Source organism: Periplaneta americana, chromosome 11 (assembly GCF_040183065.1).
Source record: "Periplaneta americana isolate PAMFEO1 chromosome 11, P.americana_PAMFEO1_priV1, whole genome shotgun sequence".
Lineage (NCBI taxonomy): Eukaryota > Metazoa > Arthropoda > Insecta > Blattodea > Blattidae > Periplaneta > Periplaneta americana.
This window is the reverse complement of record NC_091127.1, coordinates 13,688,699-13,712,573: the sequence shown is the minus strand read 5'-3', so window position 1 is coordinate 13,712,573 and position 23,875 is coordinate 13,688,699. Positions and strand designations below refer to the sequence as shown.

The 23,875-nt window shown below is 36.4% G+C and overlaps 1 protein-coding gene and 1 non-coding gene across 2 annotated transcripts in view; both read right to left on the bottom strand.

Annotated features, from left to right (window-relative positions):
- Positions 1 to 6,744: 6,744 nt before the first annotated feature.
- The window catches only part of THADA (Thyroid adenoma-associated protein homolog), a 65,997-nt gene continuing 48,866 nt past the window's right edge, over positions 6,745 to 23,875 (bottom strand). Inside the window, exons 21-26 of the mRNA XM_069839026.1 lie at positions 22,939 to 23,127; positions 20,015 to 20,272; positions 11,486 to 12,112; positions 9,613 to 9,763; positions 8,614 to 8,873; positions 6,745 to 7,225 (exon numbers count right to left, since the gene is read on the bottom strand). Of these exons, the coding sequence (XP_069695127.1) occupies positions 6,884 to 7,225; positions 8,614 to 8,873; positions 9,613 to 9,763; positions 11,486 to 12,112; positions 20,015 to 20,272; positions 22,939 to 23,127 (1,827 nt within the window). The 3' untranslated portion in view covers positions 6,745 to 6,883. The remainder of the gene's footprint in view (positions 7,226 to 8,613; positions 8,874 to 9,612; positions 9,764 to 11,485; positions 12,113 to 20,014; positions 20,273 to 22,938; positions 23,128 to 23,875) is intronic.
- On the bottom strand, positions 10,892 to 10,964 carry TRNAS-ACU (transfer RNA serine (anticodon ACU)). Its single transcript has one exon. It is a non-coding gene; the product is annotated as a tRNA-Ser (tRNA).

Here is a 23,875-nt window from a genome sequence, read left to right as displayed (position 1 = left end):
GTGTCCCATGTTGAAATTTAGTAATTTTAAAATAGATTATTAAAAATAAAGTTTTGAAATACGAATAATGTTTATTTTTAGTACTGAATACGGTAATGTACATTCATCAGTTCACAATTATTGTAAAACAGTAATACATAATAGCGTAAAAAATAGTAAAGGCTTTCATAACCTTATGATAATTTCAAATAGCGGTCATGTGACGTGAAGAGCACTGTAGCCAACGTCGCAACTGAAGTAGCGCTCGATGATTTGAACATAAGAACATTTCGCTTGCTTTTTGCGGAATCCATTGTGCAACAGCAGCGCTTAGCCGTAATAGCCATGATACTATCCAACACTCGAATGAAATTTTTACGCGCTGTAGAAACAGAGAATTTCGTATTTAGACCTATCCAACACCCCTTCGAAACGGGCGAGTTCAAGTATTAAACTGAAAGATATCATCTCTGCATATTGTTTGCAAGGTCCAGGTGACAGCTTACCAATGCCACCTGATATACTCCAGGGACATAACAGGTTTTTTTTAACAGGCGTGAACAGTGTAAACAGTAAACACAATATGCTGAATGCGCAATCTATGAAAACCACTCACATCTTCGTCAAACTCTTCTCTTTTGCATGAATAACTTTTTTTGGCCTAGCCAAAAATGCCGTTGTTTTGGTATTGCCGGTTATTTGGGTACCGGATACGAGGGATTTTACTGTATTCGATACATGTCTCATTAGTCATTACAAAGGATCTTCACTTGCTTGTTGAGGGAATGGGCAAAAGATTTTTATATGTAAAGAAAGATTTTCACTACCGGTATGATTGTTATATTATACAAAAGTCCTTTATTTGTTACTTTAAAAAAATTACAAATATAAAAAACATATTTGAGCAATAAATATTACTGAAATACTTATGAAGGGAATATGAAATGTCTAAATATCTTTAAAAAATTGAGCCGAACTTGAAACTTGTAAGAGCCCTGACTGAGATCAAATTCTGGGAATAAAATACGTTATCCCTCATTTAAATTATCATGTCACAACACGTAATGAGATCAACTACATAATATATTAAGTCCCCACACTATAAACAAACACATGTTATAAAAGAGTGGCTTGGAATAAAAACGGTTGTTGTTGTTTAGTCAACTGTCCAAAGTCAGGTTGGAACCTTATAAGTGACTCATATTAAGTGAAGAAAATACCTAAAACTACATCTAAATGTTAAAAAATGACTTTACTCTTAGAAAGAATGCATTTTGATGGCCTATAAAACCCCATAGATCTAACATATTTCTTGAAGAACGTACTTAATTGCCACTAAGCATCATCTCCGACTACTCAGAAAAAAGATGACTCATTAAAATCCGGGCCCTAATGATGAGGGTGGGAAGTTGAAATACAGTACTTAAAGAAGAGAGTTACTGATTAATTTAACACTATGACAATGATACAATTTTTGCGGGTTAAAAATTACTTATGTCTACATACAATGTTTTATGCTCGACCATGCCGAAATGTAGTAATTATACACCTGGTAGTAGCCCTTTAATGCACCTCATTAAAGTACACCTATTCATTATAATTCAGTTGTTCAGCCAATGACAAATCACCTTTGTACCGTTATAAACCCGCCAGTATCGATTATTCTCGGATATGCAATCGAAAGACAATTAGCGAAAAGTCACGGAGGCTGGAAATCCAATACTGTCGCAGAAGGTTATGTTCTGTTACTATAATAATTAGCGTTAATTGTAAATAATATTCAAATAAATTCAATTTGTCATCTCGTTTTTCAATTCTAAATCAATTTCCAGGTTATATCAAGACTAATGTTCTCTAGGTTAATCAAGGTCAATGATATTCGTGCCTCGGAAAAAATCAATACTTTCGCGTCTGCGCACATCTCACAATTCAGGTCAGTTCCGTTCGTCACTACATAACCATAACATGAAAACTTATAAATAATTTTAAGTTAGAAATATGGTCGAGCATAAAAAGTCGTATGAAACTTGCCTATAATTGTAATTAAGACGCTCGTATGAAAATTATGAAACTCGCTTGCGCTCGTTTCATAAACAAACATACTCGCGTCTTAATTACTGCCATTATAGGCTCGTTGCATAATGTACTATTAATAAATACCAGTAAAACAAGTATAGAGTCCTAATTACTTTCAGACATTTCTATCTTGTCACCATACTACAGTGCCTTTCGTTGTCGAGTCGCCCGTTGCAGTCGGCTGCAGTGCCGAGAGCTCGGTTATTGTCGGCGATAGCAACCGTTGATAACTGAGCTTCCGGCACTGCGGCTGACTACAACAGGCGACTCGACAGCGAAAGGCACTGTATTTACACGAAAAAATTATTTCATCGATAGGCCTATAGTAAAGGCAGAAAAGAATGGTTCCGAGCTTCGAATGCTTATTTCTCTAAACAGCATGCAAGTAGGATGTGCCGTTTTTATTCTTAGCCACTGAATTGTATTCAATATTCCACTTACACGACATCATACTCACTGCTTCAAGGGGCTTGGCTCTGACTAGAATGGCTAAAGGCGCGTCTCCACTATTAAACATTTAACAACAACATGTTAAATGTTAAATTGTTTACCGTTAACATCCCAACATGTTGAATGAACATGTTAATGCTAATTTCATTTAGCACTTTGTCCACACTGTTAAACGTGTTAAACTTACTTTCTTTGCGTAGTCCACCATAAACAGTCTATGAGATTTCAATATAGATAGTGTTTTATTTTCAAACCTTGGACAATGGACTCAGATGACGAGCTGACTTTTGTAATTGCCTCTATTGCTTGTTACGAGGCTTTGAAAAGGAAGAAAATGAGAATGTGGATACGGCAATATCTTAGTAAAAGACACTGTGCAGGATACATTCTAAATGAGCTTAAAGTTGAAGATTGATTTGGATTCAAAAACTTGCTGAGAATGTCAGAACACGATTTTAATATAGTGCTGCAAAAATACTTCCTGTTAGATCAAAGAAATACACAATTTAAGAGCAGCCATTTCATCTCAATTAAAAAAATTACAGCGCGATTATCATAGGACCTACGACATGATAAATGTTAAAGGGGCAGGTAATAGAGTATAATTATTCTTTCCGAAGTTTTACGAACGTTAACATACATCACCAAATACGACCATTACTGACGTCAACATAGCATTAACGTTTAGCGTACGATGAGAGTGCGAAAACTCTCTATTGTATTCTCTAGAACAATTAAATAATAATTCTAGTTCTCTAAAACAGTCGGCCACTTAGTTTTGCCCGTGTATTCTTTTGCATACATATCCCACAAACAAGGCCTTTCCATCCATGCATTAATTTTATTCTAATGTATTTTCTTTCGTCCACTCCATTACTTCCAACAACTTACAGCCAACACCAAGGACCAATGATAGTATAAAAATGATCAAGATATACGCCACTTATAGTTGTTGCTATGGAAACTGTACCGACGCTGCACGAGCAAATGAATTGACTTGACATGTTTTCCATTTCTGCTGGAAAACACGCCAACATGTTAAAAGTGTTAAATTCAACATACTTAGTTAACATGTTAAGTCAATTGAGATTTGAAATGTCCATATACATGTTAAATTCAACATGTTATATTAAACATGTTGTTAAATGTTTAATAGTGGAGATGCGCCATAATGTGGACCAATGCCTATGATATTACAGCATGGCAAATTATTCTTCTATCAAAGTCTGTATGCAAAGGAAAGGGCACCAAACTTCACAACGGGATCCACTTAGATACTTTAAGAGGGGTGTACAGGAAATTAATATTGTTTCTTATAAAAATTCCGTGAATCTGATTGTAATGAAAATGGAAATTTAAAATCAAAAGATTGAATTTATCTCTACCAATAAGTAGGACAGTAAGTAGGACGGACTCTAAGTACATTGAGGTAATGTACATAATTCTTGGTGACTAATTCAATTACTTTTGTACAGGAAGAAAGGAATCTATTACATTAATTCACGGAGATAATAGAGCAAGTCAATGCAAACATGCAATATGTTGCAACGCTGCAAATAGTAGCAGTGCTCCTGGAGGTTATTGCTCTGCAGTGGGGGTGAGTGGAACTCCACTCTGCAAGACTTGCGAGAAGAGAATGTAAACAAAAACGTCTCAGCAGATACTTTTCGATTTAAGTACTGTAGATATGTAACACTTAACACATTACTTAACATTACTGTAAACTTAATTTCATTGATTAAAGTTCTCGTTAACACTTTGTTAAAAAACATAAAATTTACTCTGTCACACGTTAAAAGTGTTAAAATTATTAAAAAGGTATTTACCTTTGACAGACGGCCCGTTTCGATGCTATGTGTCGTCGTCTTCAGTGTCTCTTGAATCACTGGTGATCTTGGCTCTGTGATGTGCAGTTGTCGATGGTAGGGGTGGGGGTGTGTTGCTCCTATGGTGGGGGTTGGCTGTCTGTATGCTATGACGTACTATGACGTCAAACAATGTGTGCGTATTGAACTGTAGTTGCGTGTTAAGTATACATTGTGGGTGTGCTATTGTTCACAGTTAAACATCCTAGAACAGTACGAAATATATAAGAATACAATAGCACACTCACAATATATACTTAACACGCAACTACAGTTCAATACGCACACATTGTTTGACGTCATAGTACGTCATAGCATACAGACAGCCAACCCCCACCATAGGAGCAACACACCCCCACCCCTACCATCGACAACTGCACATCGCAGAGCCAAGATCACCAGTGGTTCAAGAGACACTGAAGACGACGACACATAGCGTCGAAAAGGGCCGTCTGTCGAAGGTAAATATCTTTTTAACAATTTCAACACTTTTAGCGTGTGACAGATTAAATTTTATGTTTTTTAAACTTAATTTCTTTTCGAAATTGATTTTTAATTTCTTCAAAGATAATAATTTAAATGGGAATTGAGTTAGAATGTGTATTATTCGTAACAATGATATTTTGACTTTACATAAAATGTAAAGGAACCTTTAATGGAAATGGTTTTGTTTTATAAGAACATACAGTAAGGTGAGTTGGGGTAACTGCATTTCTGGGGCAAGTGCAACTTCAGTCCATATCTCTATAGTTCATTTCAGATTCGTCCTGTCATCTCGGGAAGTGTTAATCTTACTCTCTGAACACCATTTATTGCCGACATACATAACATCAGAAAAAATTAATAAAACAAAATTTGAAACGTGCATTTGTAGCTAAAAGAACAGAGAATACGCACTTGCCCCTTGATTATGTTCTATCCATTACCACAGAAAGTTACAGCCTGGAGATACTCTTACCCCATATCACTGGGCAACTGCATATCCTCAACATTATAATGGTATTTATTTGTTTCACAAAAAATGCTTCGACCACTTAAGAAACTCACAAGATGAAAACACACAGAATTAACCACTTAGTATACCAATAAAATCTTATTTCAAAATTACAAAGGGCTCAGGTGCTACTATGAACTTTCATATTTAGGGAATGCACGTACCCCAACTCACCTTACACTCTTTACCTCCCTCAAATCCATTTTAATATTATCCTCCCATCTACGTCTCAGCCTCCCCAAAGCTCTTTTTCCCTCCGGTCTCCCAACTAACACTCTATATGCATTTCTGGATTCGCTCATACGTGTTAAATGCCCTGCCCATCTCAAACGTTTCGATTTAATGTTCCTAATTATGTCAGGTGAAGAATACAATGCGTGCAGTTCTGCGTTGTGTAACTTTATCCATTCTCCTGTAACTTCATCCCTCTTATCCCCAAATATTTTCCTAAGCACCTTATTCTCAAACACCCTTAATCTCTGTCCCTCTCTCCAAGTGAGTCCAAGTTTCACAACCATACAGAACAACCGGTAATATAACTGTTTTATAAATTCTAACTTTCAGATTTTTAGACAGCAGATTAGATAATAAAAGCTTCTCAACCGAATAATAACAGGCATTTCCCAAATTTATTCTGCGTTTAATTTCTTCCTGAGTGTCATATATATTTGTTACTGTTGCTCCAAGATATTTGAACTTCTCCACCTCTTCGAAAGACAAATCTCCAATTTTTATATTTCCATTTCGTACAATATTCTGGTCACGAGACATAATCATAAACTTTGTCTTTTCAGGATTTACTTCCAAACCTATCACTTTAATTGCTTCAAGTAAAATTTCTGTGTTTTCCCTAATCGTTTGTGGATTTTCTCCTAACATATTCACGCCATCCGCATAGACAAGAAGCTGATGTAACTCGTTCAATTCCAAACCCTGTCTGTCATCCTGAACTTTCCTAATGGCATATTCTAGAGCGAAGTTAAAAAGTAAAGGTGATAGTGCATCTCCTTGCTTTAGCCCGCAATGAATTTGAAAAGCATCAGATAGAAACTGGCCTATAAGGACTCTGCTGTACGTTTTATTCAAACATATTTTAATTAATCGAACTAGTTTTTTGGGAATACCAATTTCAATAAGAATATTATATAAAACTTCTCCCTTAACCGAGTCATACGCCTTTTTGAAATCTATGAATAACTGATGTACTGTACCCCTATACTCCCATTTTTTCTCCAATATCTGTCGAATACAAAAAATCTGATCAATAGTCGATCTATTATGCCTAAAACCGCACTGATGATTGCCAATAATTTCATCTATGTACGGAGTTAATCTTCTCAAAAGAATATTGGATAAAATTTTGTGCAAATTTACTACTTTCTGAATTAAATATAAGAAAATCTTATATGACAGTAACCCTTGAAGCTAAACCTGCAACCTGAACGGCATTATTTTGAGCTACACTGCTGCAGCCATCTGCAATAACATAGGCAATGGTATGTATGCTCTCCTTCAATCCTTACTCCACATCAGCGAGTGCACTGTACACAGCTTCCATGAGCTGCTTAGTTCTGTAAATGGTCAGAAGACTGGCTTTTTGATTAAGGAACAGGAAATGCGAAGATTCGCCTGAGGAAAATATGGCTCCCTTTCTTGCTACATCGAGAAACTGTGCCAGTGTTTGGAAACAAATTCCATCCGCTCCTGACAGCCAATCTTTCAGTTCTTCAGGTAAGGGTGATTCCAGCAACTGATGTCCTCTATCTCCAGCCAGGAGTTTCTTTAAGTGACTGCACACCATTTCTGACAACCCTGCTGGTTCTGCGAATATGTTCATCTCACCCTTATCAAATACTCGGTCCTGAAAATGAGACACAAATAAAATTACTGAAAATGTAACATGGGACAAAGAACAAATGCATGGACCTGTTCATTAAAGCCATTAATTTACTACCTTACAAAGATTCTGTTTCACGTACAATTTTGTCGTCACCAATAGCTTCTTCATTAATTTCACTTCTCAACTTCTTAAATACAATCATGCAAAGTGAACACATCTGTGGCTTCAGAAACAATTTCAGCTATGTAAAATAAATTAAAAAACGATTAATACTGCAGTTCTCTGTGACGGAACAACTAAAAAAGATAATGCAGAGCAATAAGAACCTGTTACAGAAACTGGACTCGAAGATAAGACATTACTATATTCTCTGGTATTTGATCTCATTATTGTCCTACATTAGGCAAGTCCAAAATTTACAACTCCAGAACAGTACTACAATCTCTGGTATTTGATCTCATTATTGTCCTACATTAGGCAAGTCCAAAATTTACAACTCCGGAACAGTACTACAATCTCTGGTATTTGATCTCATTATTGTCCTACATTAGGCAAGTCCAAAATTTACAACTCCAGAACAGTACTACAATCTCTGGTATTTGATCTCATTATTGTCCTACATTAGGTAAGTCCAAAATTTACAACTCCAGAACAGTACTACAATCTCTGGTATTTGACCTCATTATTGTCCTACATTAGGCAAGTCCAAAATTTACAACTCCATAACAGTACTACAATCTCTGGTATTTGATCTCATTATTGTCCTACATTAGGCAAGTCCAAAATTTACAACTCCGGAACAGTACTACAATCTCTGGTATTTGATCTCATTATTGTCCTACATTAGGCAAGTCCAAAATGTACAACTCCAGAACAGTACTACAATCTCCGGAATTTGATCTCATTATTGCCCTACATTAGGCAAATCCAAAATTTACAACTCCAGAACAGTACTACAATCTCTGGTATTTGATCTCATTATTGTCTTACATTAGCTAAGTCCAAAATTTACAACTCCAGAACAGTACTACAATCTCTAGTATTTGATCTCATTATTGTCCTACATTAGGCAAGTCCAAAATTTGATCTCATTATTGTCCTACATTAGGCAAGTCCAAAATTTACAACTCCAGAACAGTACTATAATCTCTGGTATTTGATCTCATTATTGTCCTACATTAGGCAAGTCCAAAATTTACAACTCCAGGACAGTACTACATTCTCTGGTATTTGACCTCATTATTGTTCTACATTAGGCAAGTCCAAAATTTACAACTCCAGAACAGTACTACATTCTCTGGTATTTGACCTCATTATTGTCATAAACTATGTAGCAAATACGTAGAAAATGCGAGCCTCAAGAGTTACTTTATTATAAAATTAGACTGTATGTAGAAGTACCAACATACCTCCATATCTTCAACATCTGATTCCTCATCAACTGGACCCAGGCACCAGCTCATAAGACACACAGTACATGTCAAGGGATCCAAATGTTCCATAATATGGACAAAATGTTCCAGCAACAACTCTCTAGCCCTCTGTGACATCACGGGCAAATTGGTACAGCCCAGTTGTGTAGCAAGGCCAGAAATCAATTCGCGCACTTGTGTGCAGTCATCAACCAACAGTGTCATGATCACTGACCAGAGGCAGCTCACATTCACAACTGCAACACCAAATATTAATCCCCAAAAGTCATCTCAATCTCTGACTATCGCTCAAATGTTCCAAATATGTTGTTCATAAATGTATGCCACTTCTATTTCTATCTTGTAATTTTTCTGTCTCATTATTTGAAGAACAATAACAAGGTATTATGCTAAAGAAAGAGACAGAGACCAGTTTTGAGATTTGGAAATAAACTAATTGGGTCAGTAAGTCATTTCGTGTTGCTTACCGCCTACTAACTCAGTGAATCCAAAATTTTCTTCTGACATGGAAAACTAATGACATGTCTCTAGAATTTCTTTACAGAATTTTCCTCAATACTAATCATTCCACATCACTTAGTATTCTATATACAGAGAAAGAATGCGTAATTCAGAATGCACTTGTTTTACATCTATTATCTGTTTTATTTACAGTATATGACATTCTAGACTGCTTTTCTTCTTTAAAGGAAAGGCAATTTATGAGATCATCATGTCAATCTCTCTATGTATGCATGTGCATTCCTTCACAACTTTGCAATTCTCTCTGCAGAAAATACTATTTATTTATTTATTCTAATGGAGGGTACACCATGCGGATACACTGACCCAAAGAACAATTCAAAAACAAACAGAAAAAAAAAAAAGAGTACTGAAAACAATTTACAATATTAACTATGCATTCATAATATAAAGATATCTTTATTTTTTTAATTTAAACAGTACTTAAATCTTTTAATAACAAGAAGTTAGTACCTGATAGAAATGGCAGATTTCCTTTCAGCCAGGCTGTGTTGTCTAATAAGACACCTGCCACAGTGAGACGACACATAATAGATTTCTCTGCTGTGGAGAACTCTTGTAAGACTCGACACATCTCACCGGCTACTTCTGAAGATAATGGCACCTGAAAAGAAAGTGTATGCTTGGACACAGTTCACAGAATGTTAAAGCAAATCTAACACACAGAGAATGTTGGGGAAACTTTCTAAATTGTTACATATCTGCGTGCATACTGAAAGCAGAGATAAATGCTACTTCACCTGTTTTCTAACTTAAGATGCCTTTATAGTGAAAACCAATAGTAAAATACTTTGGGGGTCATAAATGTAATGAGTATGGAACGGATTTCTAGTTCCATAGCTATAGTTACGTTCTAAACATATGTTATTCAGTTATTTCTATGTTTCATGGATATAGAATCCCCTATTAAAATTCTATACTTACTTAACTGGCTTTTAAGGAACCCGGAGGTTCATTGCCGTCCTCACATAAGCCCGTCATTGGTCCCTAACCTGAGCAAGATTAATCCAGTCTCTATCATCATATCCCACCTCCCTCAATTCCATTTTAATATTATCTTCCCATCTACGTCTCGGCCTCCCCAAAGGTCTTCATCCCTCCGGTCTCCCAACTAACACTCTATATGCATTTCTGGATTCGCCCATATGTGCTACATGCCTGCCCATCTCAAACGTCGGGATTTAATGTTCCTAATTATATCAGGTGAAGAATACAATGCGTGCAGTTCTGCGTTGTGTAACTTTCTCCATTCTCCTATAACTTCATCCCTCTTAGCCCCAAATATTTTCCTAAGCACCTTATTCTCAAACACCCTTCACCTATGTTTCTCTCTCAAAGTGAGAGTCCAAGTTTCACAACCATAAAGAACAACTGGTAATATAGCTGTTTTATAAATTCTAACTTTCAGATTTTTTGACAGCAGACTGGATGATAAAAGCTTCTCAACCGAATAATAACAGGCATTTCCCATATTTATTCTGTGTTTAATTTCCTCCCGAGCATCATTTATATTTGTTACTGTTGCTCCCAGGTATTTGTACTTTTAACAATTAAATTTTTTGATGTGGCAAAGTTGACTAACCTAACTCCATTATCATTACTAGTTACATGTAGGCTCTCTTTTCCAATAGTTGGTTTAAAAATATCCTCCCATCCTACTTTAGCATTAAAATTCTATAGGACCTAAAATGCTTAAATGAACCATAAACTGAATAATTTCAAGAAAAAATTATTCCGGGGCCGGGTATCGATCCCGGGACCCTTCGCTTAGTGCGCGAACGCTCTTCCAACTGAGCTACCCAGGAACTATACACGACACCGTCACAATCTTTCCTTTGTATCCACACGACTCAAATGAGCTGACAAGACGCCAGAACTCAACTGTGAGTGCACACTAATACTTGTGTGACTTAAATTGTGGCTTTCTGTTAACGTACCTCCAGTAACGAATGTATTATACAAATCTAGCTTTCAGGTAGTAGCTCCCTGTAAAGAAGGTTTGAATAATTTCAAGGAAAAATTGTTCCGGGGCCGGGTATCGATCCCGGGACCCTTCACTTAGCGCGCAAACGCTCTTCCAACTGAGCTACCCCAGGAACTATACACGACACCGTCACAATTATTCAAACCTGCTTTACTGGGAGCTACTACCTGAAAGCTAGATTTGTATAGAACCATAAACTCTTATAAATGCCTAAAAACTATGTTTATGTCTGAAAAGTGCCTTTTTAGTTTTCCGAGTGAGTATACTTAAAATAAAAATGCTGGAGGATATAGAAACTACTACTATTTTTGAAGCTGGAAAATAGTAATGAAAGAAGCTTACATTTTCTTGAATCATGGTCTTCATGAGAGCTCCAGCACACTTCAACATTGGCCACACCACGCTCTCATGCACGTTCTCCTGTTGAGACTGCTGAAGCAGCATCCGCAACACTTCTTCTGCCCCCAATTTCATCCTTAGGAATGCCTTCGGACAACAGCTCAAGACACAAAACGCCCTCGTGTGAAACTCCGTATACTCGTCGTTCTCTGGGGACACCACATGTTCAGTCAGAATCCTTCCCATGTTTGGAGAGGTTACCAGCACAGCAGCCAGAGCTCCACCACGACATCTGTCCCATTCCTTGACACGACTGCAGAAGTATTTGTCCAGTGACGTAGTCAGTTCCTCCTCGTCTTCATACAAACACTCTCCATCACCGTTCAGAAGAGCTTGTAGAAAGTTGAGTGCTACATTGGCAACATTGTACTTCTCAAACAAGAGGAGATTCACTACCAGTTTCTCCATATACTCTAACCATTCTGCAGTTGGCATCTTTGGAGTGTAGAGAGCTAGTGAAAGCTCCAACAGAAGCTGTACTAAGCTATGCAAGAACATCTCGTATCCTATGAGGCTGAAGGGTTGTTCAGGAGATCTGCTTTGTGAAGGATCGCTGTCTGTCTTTTCTTCCTGCAACAATACAGTAACCTATCAATATGGAATTGCATTTAACCCATGTTACATTAATGAAACATGTAATGAACAATAGTAATATGCGTTACAAGAGCGGTATGTTGAAGTTTTCATGTTCGAGGAAAAGTTTGAAAAAGCGAAACGTAGTTGAGCTTTTTTAATTTCCGAGAATTGAAAGAAATCATACTGCTCGTGTATCGTATATTATTTTGTGCGAAGATCGTTCATTACATGCCCGAAAGAGGAATTTCTAATTAGTTGCAATGAAATCTCCATGTTGGTTTCTGTTCAATGACGGCAAATTTGCAAAACAAAAATATCTATCTTCAACATTGTTGCTTTAAAATGTTTTCTGTGTTTACTATACTCCAGCAGGCCGTGATATACGTCTGTCTTTTTTCCCCCCCAGTCTATGATGAGTCTGGAATCTTGTTGATTTTTTCACGGCTTCCTTAATATTACTTGCATCACGAATGCAGTAACTTTAGTGGAGTTGTAGAGTTTACTTAATTTTTGCAAATATTTAAAAACAATAATTAACAGTGCAATTTAGGTGAAATTGCAGTGGTAAGTTTCCAATTTATAATTATTACTATATTGAACGTCTCTAAAAATAATATGTTAAAAGCCTAAAGCAGTAAAATCAATATGTCACTTAAGCGGTAAGAAGGGGGAAATTGTGATGTGTGTTAGGTTGGGAATTTTAGACTTTCCGCGGATTGGTTTTGTGCAGAAACCAAGCAAATACGCACGATCTCGCACAAAATTATTTATTACTCAGGCAATTACGAATTAATATAAATGTATCGATATAACTAAATTTTATTTCAAATAATTAATTGTAACAATCTAATTATTTCGTTATATTGGCACATGAGTCAATCAAGTAATTTATGTACGGCACAGATGTTTGATAAAAATTTGAAGTTCTAAAATAATATACAGCGAAACCGCGATAAGACGCTGTTCAAGGGACCAGGTGTAAACCGCATATTAACCGGGACCGCATATTAGGCGGGTATACTAATTTTGACTTATATACAGTATCTATTAGCATTTTTCTTTACTGAAATACATGATTCATGAAAGGCAATACAGTATTACTCCATTATGTAATTACTGTACTGTACGTCAAAGACATTTACAATATGTACTGTACTTAATTCTTTCGAAAAAAAAAAAAAAGTAATTTATAGTTGTTTGCCGTGTGCGTGTACTCCAAGTCCTCATGTTTACCACACTTCAGTTTCCTGCGATTACATTCTCTTGACATCGCAGCTGTAGTGATTGAGTCGCGATTTTTTATTATCGTTCTTAACGTCGATGATGGGATTCCTAATGCATCAGAGAGTTGTCTCTGAGTAAGAGTACTGTTCTCATCGTACTTTCGTAAGATTTCCAATTTTTTCCACACAGAAAGCGCTTTTTGTTTAACACTCATTGTAATCACATTCACCGACACTTCAACACACTAAAGGACAACAAACTGCCCAGCAAAAATTTCCAGAATTTTATTACGACCGAGTGAGAAATGCTGTTTGAGAGAGAGGGTTAGCAAGAGGGTGAGGTATTGTGACTGTATGTAGGCTTTAAGCGCGCAGATAAGGAGTCGAATAAGAGAGCGTAACAAGAGGGTGGGGTATACTAAGGTATGAAGTATGAAGGTTTAAATGCGCAGGTAAAGGATCGTATACCAATATTTTTCAGGTTAATGGCACCAGTGAGTTCAATGGCCAAAATGTTTCATTGCTGTTACAGTACATTGTTGAAAATTACATCGAACATATTCCACAAAAACAGCGTATTATGCGGGACTTGAGCAATGGGGTATTTTATAAAGGCGTTATATATGAAATGTGCAGGGATCGGACAAAAAAAGCGTATTACACGGGATAGCATAATAAGCGGGCGCATCTTATCGAGGTTTTACTGTATTTAATACTGTTAACAGCATTAGCTGTAAGTAATTCAGTCAGCTAATGATTTCGCTTCATAGGACATGTGGTTTTATAATAGGCAGGTCCTGAGATATTTCTGAAAAACAAAGTAGCTGAAGGAGAGATTTTTCTTGAGTACTTCAGTTATCCCACCATTCTGATTATATTACTGCTAGAATAAAAAAAAAATTTAAAATGTCCATAAAATTTTTCTGTTTATTTATACCCAAGCCACTGAACTATGCACCTGACAGCTTTGCGTAATGTTGGCAGCAAGAGATGCAATGTTGCCACAATAACCACTGCACAACAGCTGTTGAATCTTTGACACCTGACTATTTAATGCTACGCCTCTACAAAAGGCTTCTCACTCTTGAGTCATCATTTTCCGAATTATATCTTTTTTGCGACATTTCACAGCAACACTGCAAATTATTTATAACACTGACACAAATTACGCACTTGGTATAGTAACACCATGTAACACAGCACGTAGAAAACTGACAACACAGTAGCATCACAGTCTACTATATACAGTCGCGAAACTCAATATGTAGTAAAAATGCAAACATGGGTAGTTGCCCACCACTAGGATCGCTACTATCGCCTCATCATCGCAGATCTCTCTCCTAGCAGCCGACAAAATATGTTACACTTTCGTTGTCGTGTTCTTTTGGAAAAATTAACACCTTCCTTCCATTGATGAAATATTAAATGCATAAAGTTAATTTATTATTTTAATGAAGTATATTAAATTCCACCATAAACTCGAAGATACCTGCAAGAAATAAGTTAATATAATTTTTGTTTCTGCAAAACGAACTGAAATTTACTATAATAGCTTCACTCATTCAAGATTATAGCGATAATTAACTATGAAACCAATAAATATTAATTTGCATTTCTCTTTACAACAATAATAATGGAAATATGAATTAATGGAGTAACTTACGCGTACCGGTACTTGTAGTGTATGCTTATGTAGTTAACAAAGTGGGATGAGGTTAAGCAATAATAATCACACCAGAATTGGAAATAAAACGTGATCAATAAATTTTATTGTAACAGACTTTTTCTACGTCTCTAGTAAAGCAACAAATAAAAAAACAACAAAATTAACAGCTATAATTAAAAACATATCCTTTGAAGAAAAAAGTAGGCCTAAGCAATAATAATCCCACCAGAATTGAAAATAAAACGTGATCAATAAATTTCATTAAAACAAACTTAATTTTTCTACGTCTTTAGTAAAATAACACATAAAAATAATAACAAAATTAATAGCTACAATTAAAAATATATCCTCTGAAAAAAAAAAAAAGTAGACTTAACCTTTATTTCTCTGGAAATTTAGCAGCCTAAGTGACAGAACTTTAACCGGTATCTAATGTCCTTTCGGTTAGACTGAAACATTTCATTGTGAAATTTAAGGATATAATGTATTCTAGCAGTCACAAAGAACTTCAAATTAACAGTTTTGTTTCTGCACAGCATTCTTGTGGAAATCCAGGAACCTTTCTGAATCTTTCGGAAATCGGAAAAAGGATAACTCTGGCCTCTTTCTCTTACTGTTGCTACAATTTATAGCACTACAAACGTCTCCTCCTTGTCCCATATTATTATTCCAATTATTATATTTTAGCCATTAACATTTTCATTATACCAATACGAGCATTTCACAAGCATCAATGTGAAATACGCAACGAGCTAGCACTCGATGGAAATACAACACAGTCCAAAGTCGACCATGGACAGTATATTGTTTCTAGTTGCTAACCGCTTGGAGCACTTTATCACGAGATTTGCAAAAAAACACCTCAAGCTTCGCGACTGTATATAGTAGACTGTGGTAGCATTCTGTGTTGCACCAGTAGCAGCTGATAGAAAATGGAGTGTTCTGATTGGTTCAGAAGGCTACTGTACAGTGTTCTCATTTTAATTTTCACTGGTGTCAATATTTCTTTGGAACACAACAAAATGATAATTCTTGTAACCTGAGTCCTGCAACTCTCTGTAAATTTAACTCATGTTCACTAAAAACCATCTGGTCTAGCCAATTTAATGAAAATGTTAAATATGAAATCAGAATCATTTTCATACACGCAAATAAATGGAATCAAAAATACTTATAGCAGAGAGCTTTACAATGTTATTTAATGGAATAATAAATACATAATAACATCGAGAAAGTAGAAATAATCTCAGAACTGAATAATAATTAAAGGAATGATTTTTTTTAAGAAATTTATCTCATTATTTCGATGCAGTAGCACGTTTGCCTGCTAAACCAGAGCTGCGCAAGGGCATGGGTTTGATACCTGCTTAGGCCGATTACCTGTATCAGTTTTTTCCGAGGTTTCCCCAACTGTAAGACGAATGTCAGGTTATGACATGACGAATCCTCGGCATTATCTCGCCAAATACCATCTCAATATCACCAATTCTATCAATGCTAAATAACCTGGTAGTTGATACAGCGTCGTTAAATAACCTACTAAAAATTATGCTATCGAAGTTGCCTATATCACACACAGAACATGCTACTGTGACCGTTTGTTTGTGGCTGTCTGTTAACGTACCTCCAGTAACGAATGTATTATGCAAATCTAGCTTTCAGGTAGTAGCTCCCTGTAAAGCAGGTTTGAATAATTTCAAGGAAAAATTGTTCCGGGGCCGGGTATCGATCCCAGGACCCTTCGCTTAGCGCGTGAACGCTCAGGAACTATACACGACACCATCACAATTATTCAAACCTGCTTTACAGGAATTTTAGACAGGATCCAAGTATTTGGTAGGGTGTATATCAGAGTGCTGCATTGGAGTTAAATCGCTCACTTGAACTCGGTTGAGTGTCGCACCCTCGAGTGAGATACGATCGGTCGTGATACACTCGTAATAAATAGAAGCACAGTACAAGGTCATCTCACCGACATGTCTTATCTTGTATGGAAGGCGACAGATAAGATACAGTCCACACCTGTGGAGTAACGGTCAGCGCATCTGGCTGCGAAACCAGATGGCCCGGGTTCGAATCCCGGTCAGGGCAAGTTACCTGGTTGAGGTTTTTTCCGGGGTTTTCCCTCAACCCAATACGAGCAAATGCTGGGTAACTTTCGGTGCTGGACCCCGGACTCATTTCACTGGCATTATCACCTTCATATCATTCAGACGCTAAATAACCGAGATGTTGATACAGCGTCGTAAAATAACCCAATAAAATAAAAAAAATAAGATACACATATGTTTTGCTCACACTGTAAAAATAAGGCTTTATTTTCTGTGTTTATGACAAACGTTTAATGAAACAGTCAATGGAACGTACCAAAACAGGAACATGAAGTTATAAATAAAATAGTATGAAAAACTTCGATATACAGTTATTATTGCTAATTAATAATTATTCAATATTTGATTTACCATATATATATATATATATATATATATAGTGTTCCGCCTATATACTGCGACAATGTAGAAATGTTTTACAAAATATTATTGATATAGCAGTAGATTAATAACAATATTAGTACAGACATAACGTCACAGAAAATATAATAAAACGAATAATCATGCTGCACAACTGTTACAGACGCAAAGATTGATACACTAATTATTAGAGATTATTATTATTATTATTATTATTATTATTATTATTATTATTATTATTATTACTACTACTAGAAAACTTGATACAGTTCTTGCATTATCGTGATTGTGTTCTCCGTTTATAATAATTACATTTACATCCAATAACATCTATCAGATGTGGCAAAAACAAAATCACTTCTGTGTGGAAAAAAAACATTTATCTACAACATTTATGTATGATTTGAACATCATGTGAAAAACTCTACAGAATTTGTTAGAATTCTGGAGAACATCAGAGTGGTCCCATCAGATCTACTAGTGAGCTTCGATGTAATTTCACTCTTCACAAAGGTTCCGATAAAAGAGGCTCTAGAACTGGTAGCGGAACAATTCCCGGATGATATTTTACAACTCTTCCGACTGGCCTTGACTACTACTTACTTCACGTACAACAGTGAATTCTACGAACAAACCGACGGCGTGGCAATGGGCTCCCCGCTGTCACCTGCTATTGCTAACTTTTACATGCAGCACTTCGAACACCAGGCCCCTAGACTCAGCCACACACAAGCCGAGCCACTTCTTCCGCTACGTAGACGACACCTTCGTGGTCTGGCCGCACGGACAAGACAAGCTACAAGAGTTCCTACAACATCTCAACAGCATCCACGCGAATATCCAGTTCACCATGGAGGTGGAGTCAGAGGGCTCACTGCCGTTCCTGGATATCCACATACACAGGAAAGCAGATGGTACTCTCGGACATGGCGTGTATAGAAAGCCGACGCACACAGATCTGTACCTGAATGCACTCAGCCTCCACCACCCTTCGCAGAAGAAGTCCGTCCTGACTAGTCTACTACATCGCGCCATAGTCATTTCCGATATCAACAACTTGCCTGCAGAAATGGACCATCTTCGTAGAACACTACAACAAAACAACTATAGCCGGAGAGACATCAACAAAGCCCTCAAACAAGTTACCACGAGATGTAACACCATAGACTTAGACAGCAAGCAAGAACCGACAAAGAAAGCTTTCATTCCATTCTGAGGGAGCGTGTCACACAAAATAAGCAGAATCCTCCAGAAGGTAAATATCAAAACCATCCATAAACCACAGAGCAAAATCCGGAGTCATCTACGTCAGGTTAAAGACAGTCAGGGCTTAAGAACTCCAGGGATTTACAAGATTCCATGCGAGTGTGGCGGAGTATACATAGGGCAGACTGGCCGCACAATAGAAGACAGAATCAAAGAGCATAAGAGGAACCTGAGGCTGTATTACCCGGAAAAATCTGCAGTGGCGCAACACAGCATAGAAAAGGAGCATAAAATACTGTTTGACCACACCAAGATCATTAACAAACCAAGCCACTACTGGGATCGTACAATCAAGGAGGCCTTAGAGATCAAGCTGGAGAAAAACAACTTTAACAGAGACAGTGGACTCCAGCTCAGTCAGGCATGGACACCGGCCTTAGACCAACTTAGGTCCTCTTACAATCAAGGTCATGAAGATCACGGACTGAGGACGGCAACTGATTCCAACCGGCGGAACAGGGCTCGCCGCCCGCCAAACTTCACGCAGGAATCCCAGGAGGGGCGGAGCTTACAAGGGATGACAATTCCCAGCCCCAGATTGGCCGATCCGCCAACCAATCCCGTTTCACCTGAGACAGCCTAACATCTATATAACCTTTCGACTTTCTGTTCGGACATCACTTCCCTGAAGATGGCTGCAGAGATAGCAGTCGAAAGCTTGGAGCATTCCAAAATCTTAACTCGGCTGATATCCCGAGAAAACATATTAGCGTACAACATTTATATTACATTTTAAAGCAAGTTTTATAGTTGTACTATGAAGAGGTTAGTTAAACACTGCAAAGTTTGATGTTACTACACAGTTCATCACTATAACAAGAACGAATGTCTAACACTCGGCTTATACCGTTCAAGGATTTATCGCTCGTGACAATTTTACCCATCATGCATGTGCGCTACCTATCCGATTATGCTATGAACTACTTGACACTCCAGCGAAAACGTCCGATGCAGACCTCTGGTGTATATAATAGGGGATAGTTATTATAAAAATGAATACACTGAGGGGAGTAGGCGTTAGTAAGTTTAGAATAATGATAGGGTGAGAGTAGGAGGTAAAGAAATATGAATAGGAAAGGAGAAGGTAAGTACATGAAATTATAGAATTTAGGAATAACAGGATTGGGAAAGAATAAGAGGGACTCATATGATAAGGAAACATTGATGATGTAAATGTAAACAAATGAAGTGGTGGAGCTGTATATAAATTGTGAAGGGTCACTACTATCATTGGAAGTTGAAGACAATAAATATCATACCATATAATTACCTTTGATTTCAGTAGTTCCAAGTGCAAATGAAGGCGATCAAGAATCTCTTGCCACACTTCACATCTGACAGCTGTAAACAAGTTTCCTGCCAGGGTCTGAAGTACGCACAAGTAGACTTGTGAGGTAACAAGGCTGATGTGAAGACTTTCCTGCGACCCTAACAGAAACTGTAAGCTCACGACCCACTGCTCGATCTGCTCTGCGCTCTCATTTCCTACTGTACCAACTGATATGCCTTCTCGCACAAGAACCAGCACCTGAAACACAACGTGACACTAAATGGTGGTGTGGAAGAGAAGGCCTGATGGCCTTAACCAAACCAAAAACCAAACCTCAAATAAATAAATAAAATAAATAAAATAAATAAAATAAAATAAAATAAATTAAATTAATTAAATTTAAATTAAATAAATTAATTAAATTTAAATAAATAAATTAAATAGATTAAATAAATTAAATTAAATAGATTAAGTAATTAAATTAAATACATTAAATAAATTAAATTAAATACATTAAATAAATTAAATGAATTACGTTAAATAAATTAGATTAAATAAATTGAATAAATTAGATTAAATAAATTGAATAAATTAGATTAAATAAATTGAATAAAATAGATTAAATAAATTGAATAAAATAGATTAAATAAATTGAATAAAATAAAATAAATCGAATAAAATAAAATAAAATAAATTGAATAAAATCAAATAAATAAAATAAAATAAAATAAAATAAAAATAAAATAAAAATAAATTTAAATTAAATTAAATTAAATTAAATTAAAATAAAATAAATAAATAAATACATTAAATAAATAAATAAATGAACATTTCGTTACATTAATGCAGTCGCACAGAAATATCTGCAAGGATTTCAGGTTCACTATTCACACTGACGTAAGAGAGTGAGTATGTGGAACCAATTCACAATAAAATTAAAGGATTTCTGCTTGCATTCTATTATTATCGCTGATTAATTTTACAACTTCTTTACTGTGTTAACTTTTTAGGCTGATTAGTTTCGAAGTGTTATTCTTCATTGTCCAAATTTAGACAATTTCCTAAAAAGTTAACACAGTAAAGAAGTTAATCAGTGATTATATAAGTGTTAAAAGTGTATATACAACAATAAAGTATTATTATCGTATTTTTATTATTGAGTTACGTATAAATGTTTCAGAATATTTTTTTATACTACAAAAACTAATGTGATATCGCAAGACTGAAGAGGGGTATTTTTGTCGTACTATACATATGATTCATCAGCAATGCTCGCAAATTTGACCATATTACACCCTCGTCCAAATATTTATCCTGGCTGTAACTCAATAACTGTAAAAGAACTTCATTCGCTGTCTCTTTTGTTTCGAGTTCTCCACACTTCTACTCCAAATTATCTTCATTCCCGGTTTAACTACTTGTCCTCCAATCACAATCTAAACACCAGGTCACAGGAGAGCCAAATCTTAACAATTCCTTCTCATAGAACATCCTACTATTCATCCTCTTTTACCGTCTCCGTCCCCCATGAATGAAATTCTCTACCTCACAAAATTAGGGGCTGCCAGACAATAACTACTTTCAAGAAAAGGCTGAACGATTTCTTACAGACACAGTCAAATTGAAGTTATAATTATAATCATGATCGAGTTTAATAATTTAATTATATTTAGGTATGAGTATTATTATTATTATTATTATTATTATTATTATTATTTCATTGGTGTGTTGGGAAGATAAAAAGAATTGTCATTGTATTATATTAATTACGTATTGTATTAATTATGTTTTGTTTATAGCAATGTAATAATTTTGTGTCATACTGGTTGAGTGGAAGAGAAGGCCGAATGGCCTTAACTCTGTCAGTTAAAATAAACCATTATTATCATTATTATTATTATTATTATTATTATTATTATTATTATTATTATTATTATTATATGAAAAATCTAATAAAATAGTATAAATCGTCTATGTCAGTTAGGTATTAGAATTTATAAAACAGTTATATTACCGGTTCTTCTATATGGCTGTGAAACTTGGACTCTCACTCTGAGAGAGGAACATAGGTTAAGGGTCTTTGAGAATAAGGTGCTTAGGAAAATATTTGGGGCTAAGCGGGATGAAGTTACAGGAGAATGGAGAAAGTTACACAACACAGAACTGCACGCATTGTATTCTTCACCTGACATAATTAGGAACTTGAAATCCAGACGTTTGAGATGGGCAGGGCATGTAGCACGTATGGGCGAATCCAGAAATGCATATAGAGTGTTAGTTGGGAGACCGGAGGGAAAAAGACCTTTAGGGAGGCCGAGACGTAGATGGGAGGATAATATTAAAATGGATTTGAGGGAGGTGGGGTATGATGATAGAGACTGGCTTAATCTTGCACAGGATAGGGACCGATGGCGGGCTTATGTGAGGGCGGCAATGAACCTTCGGGTTCCTTAAAAGCCATTTGTAAGTAAGTAAGTAAGTATGTCAGTTAGGTATACTCACTTCTGTACTGAAGGAACATTTTCATGTACAATGTAAATGTCAAACAACACAGCCCTGCAGTATATATTGACTACACTCCAACTCTGGCTACTAGAAATAGGCATCTATAATGAACACCGATCAAAATACCCCTCATTTCTCGTGAAAAACAACAACTGAATAGACTACAGTGGACTATAGTGGACTTTATGTTGTCAGCAAACAGCTGGATACATTAAGAAGATTGTAAATGTCAAACAAGACTTCTGCAACAACAGAAACATGTTTTCTATACATTTGGCTGAACAAACTACAAGATATGACAAATGCCTCAATTGTCAAGAGAAAAAAGCTGACAACACTTTCATGGAACATCAATTTCTGAGAACAAAACCTTGCCTTTGACAAATACTGAAAGCTCTTGTTATCAATCCTCTAATTACCTGCAGCAGCAACCCATGTCTGTAGTTCTCTGTGACCCAAACTGATGTTGCAGAGGAGACTAGCTCCATGATGAGCTCCAAGTGTTGATGTGGGTCTATAAGAGGCACCAGGGCCTGGGCAGCCAGCGACCTGGTCTTCAACACAGAGTTCAGGACACATCGCTGCACAAACGGTGCATATACACCTAGCTGCAAGAAAGCACCAACCACTCACATGACCATCAAGCTCCATAGATATAACAAATAAAAAATTATACACTGTACAAAGTTCTAGTTTCTAATGTTACAGTAATGTGTAAAATATTACAATGCTTTCTTAAGATAAGAGTTTAATTAGCATATCATCTCAACTTCGTAGTTGTTAAAACAAGATCGGACACAATAATTCACCTAAACTGAAGGCCTACCCATCTCCAACATCCTAGCAAAATTTTCATACACAACAGACACACATCCGCCTCCTCGTGGTGTCCCCTGGATAACGCAAAATGGATTACAGCACTGACAAGAAGATGCCATATTGAATTTATTTTTTTTATTGGGTTATTTTACGACGCGATATCAACATCTCTGGTTATTTAGCGTCTGAATGAAATGAAGATGATAATGCTGGTGAAATGAGTCCGGGGTCCAGCACCGAAAGTTACCCAGCATTTGCTCGTATTGGGTTGAGGGAAAACCCTGGAAAAAACCTCAACCAGGTAACCTGCTCCGACCGGGATTCGAACCCAGGCCACCTGGTTTCATGGCCAGACACACTGACCGTTACTTCACAGGTGTGGACTATTGAATAAATACCACCTGGAAAATTGTAAAGGACTGACGGGCAATAGTCTGACTTCATTATATTGGGAAGCTAGGGGGAAAATGATGCAGATCAAGTAATCCCCAGTGTCATTGGAGAACAATAATAACAACAGACACACATTCTAAACAA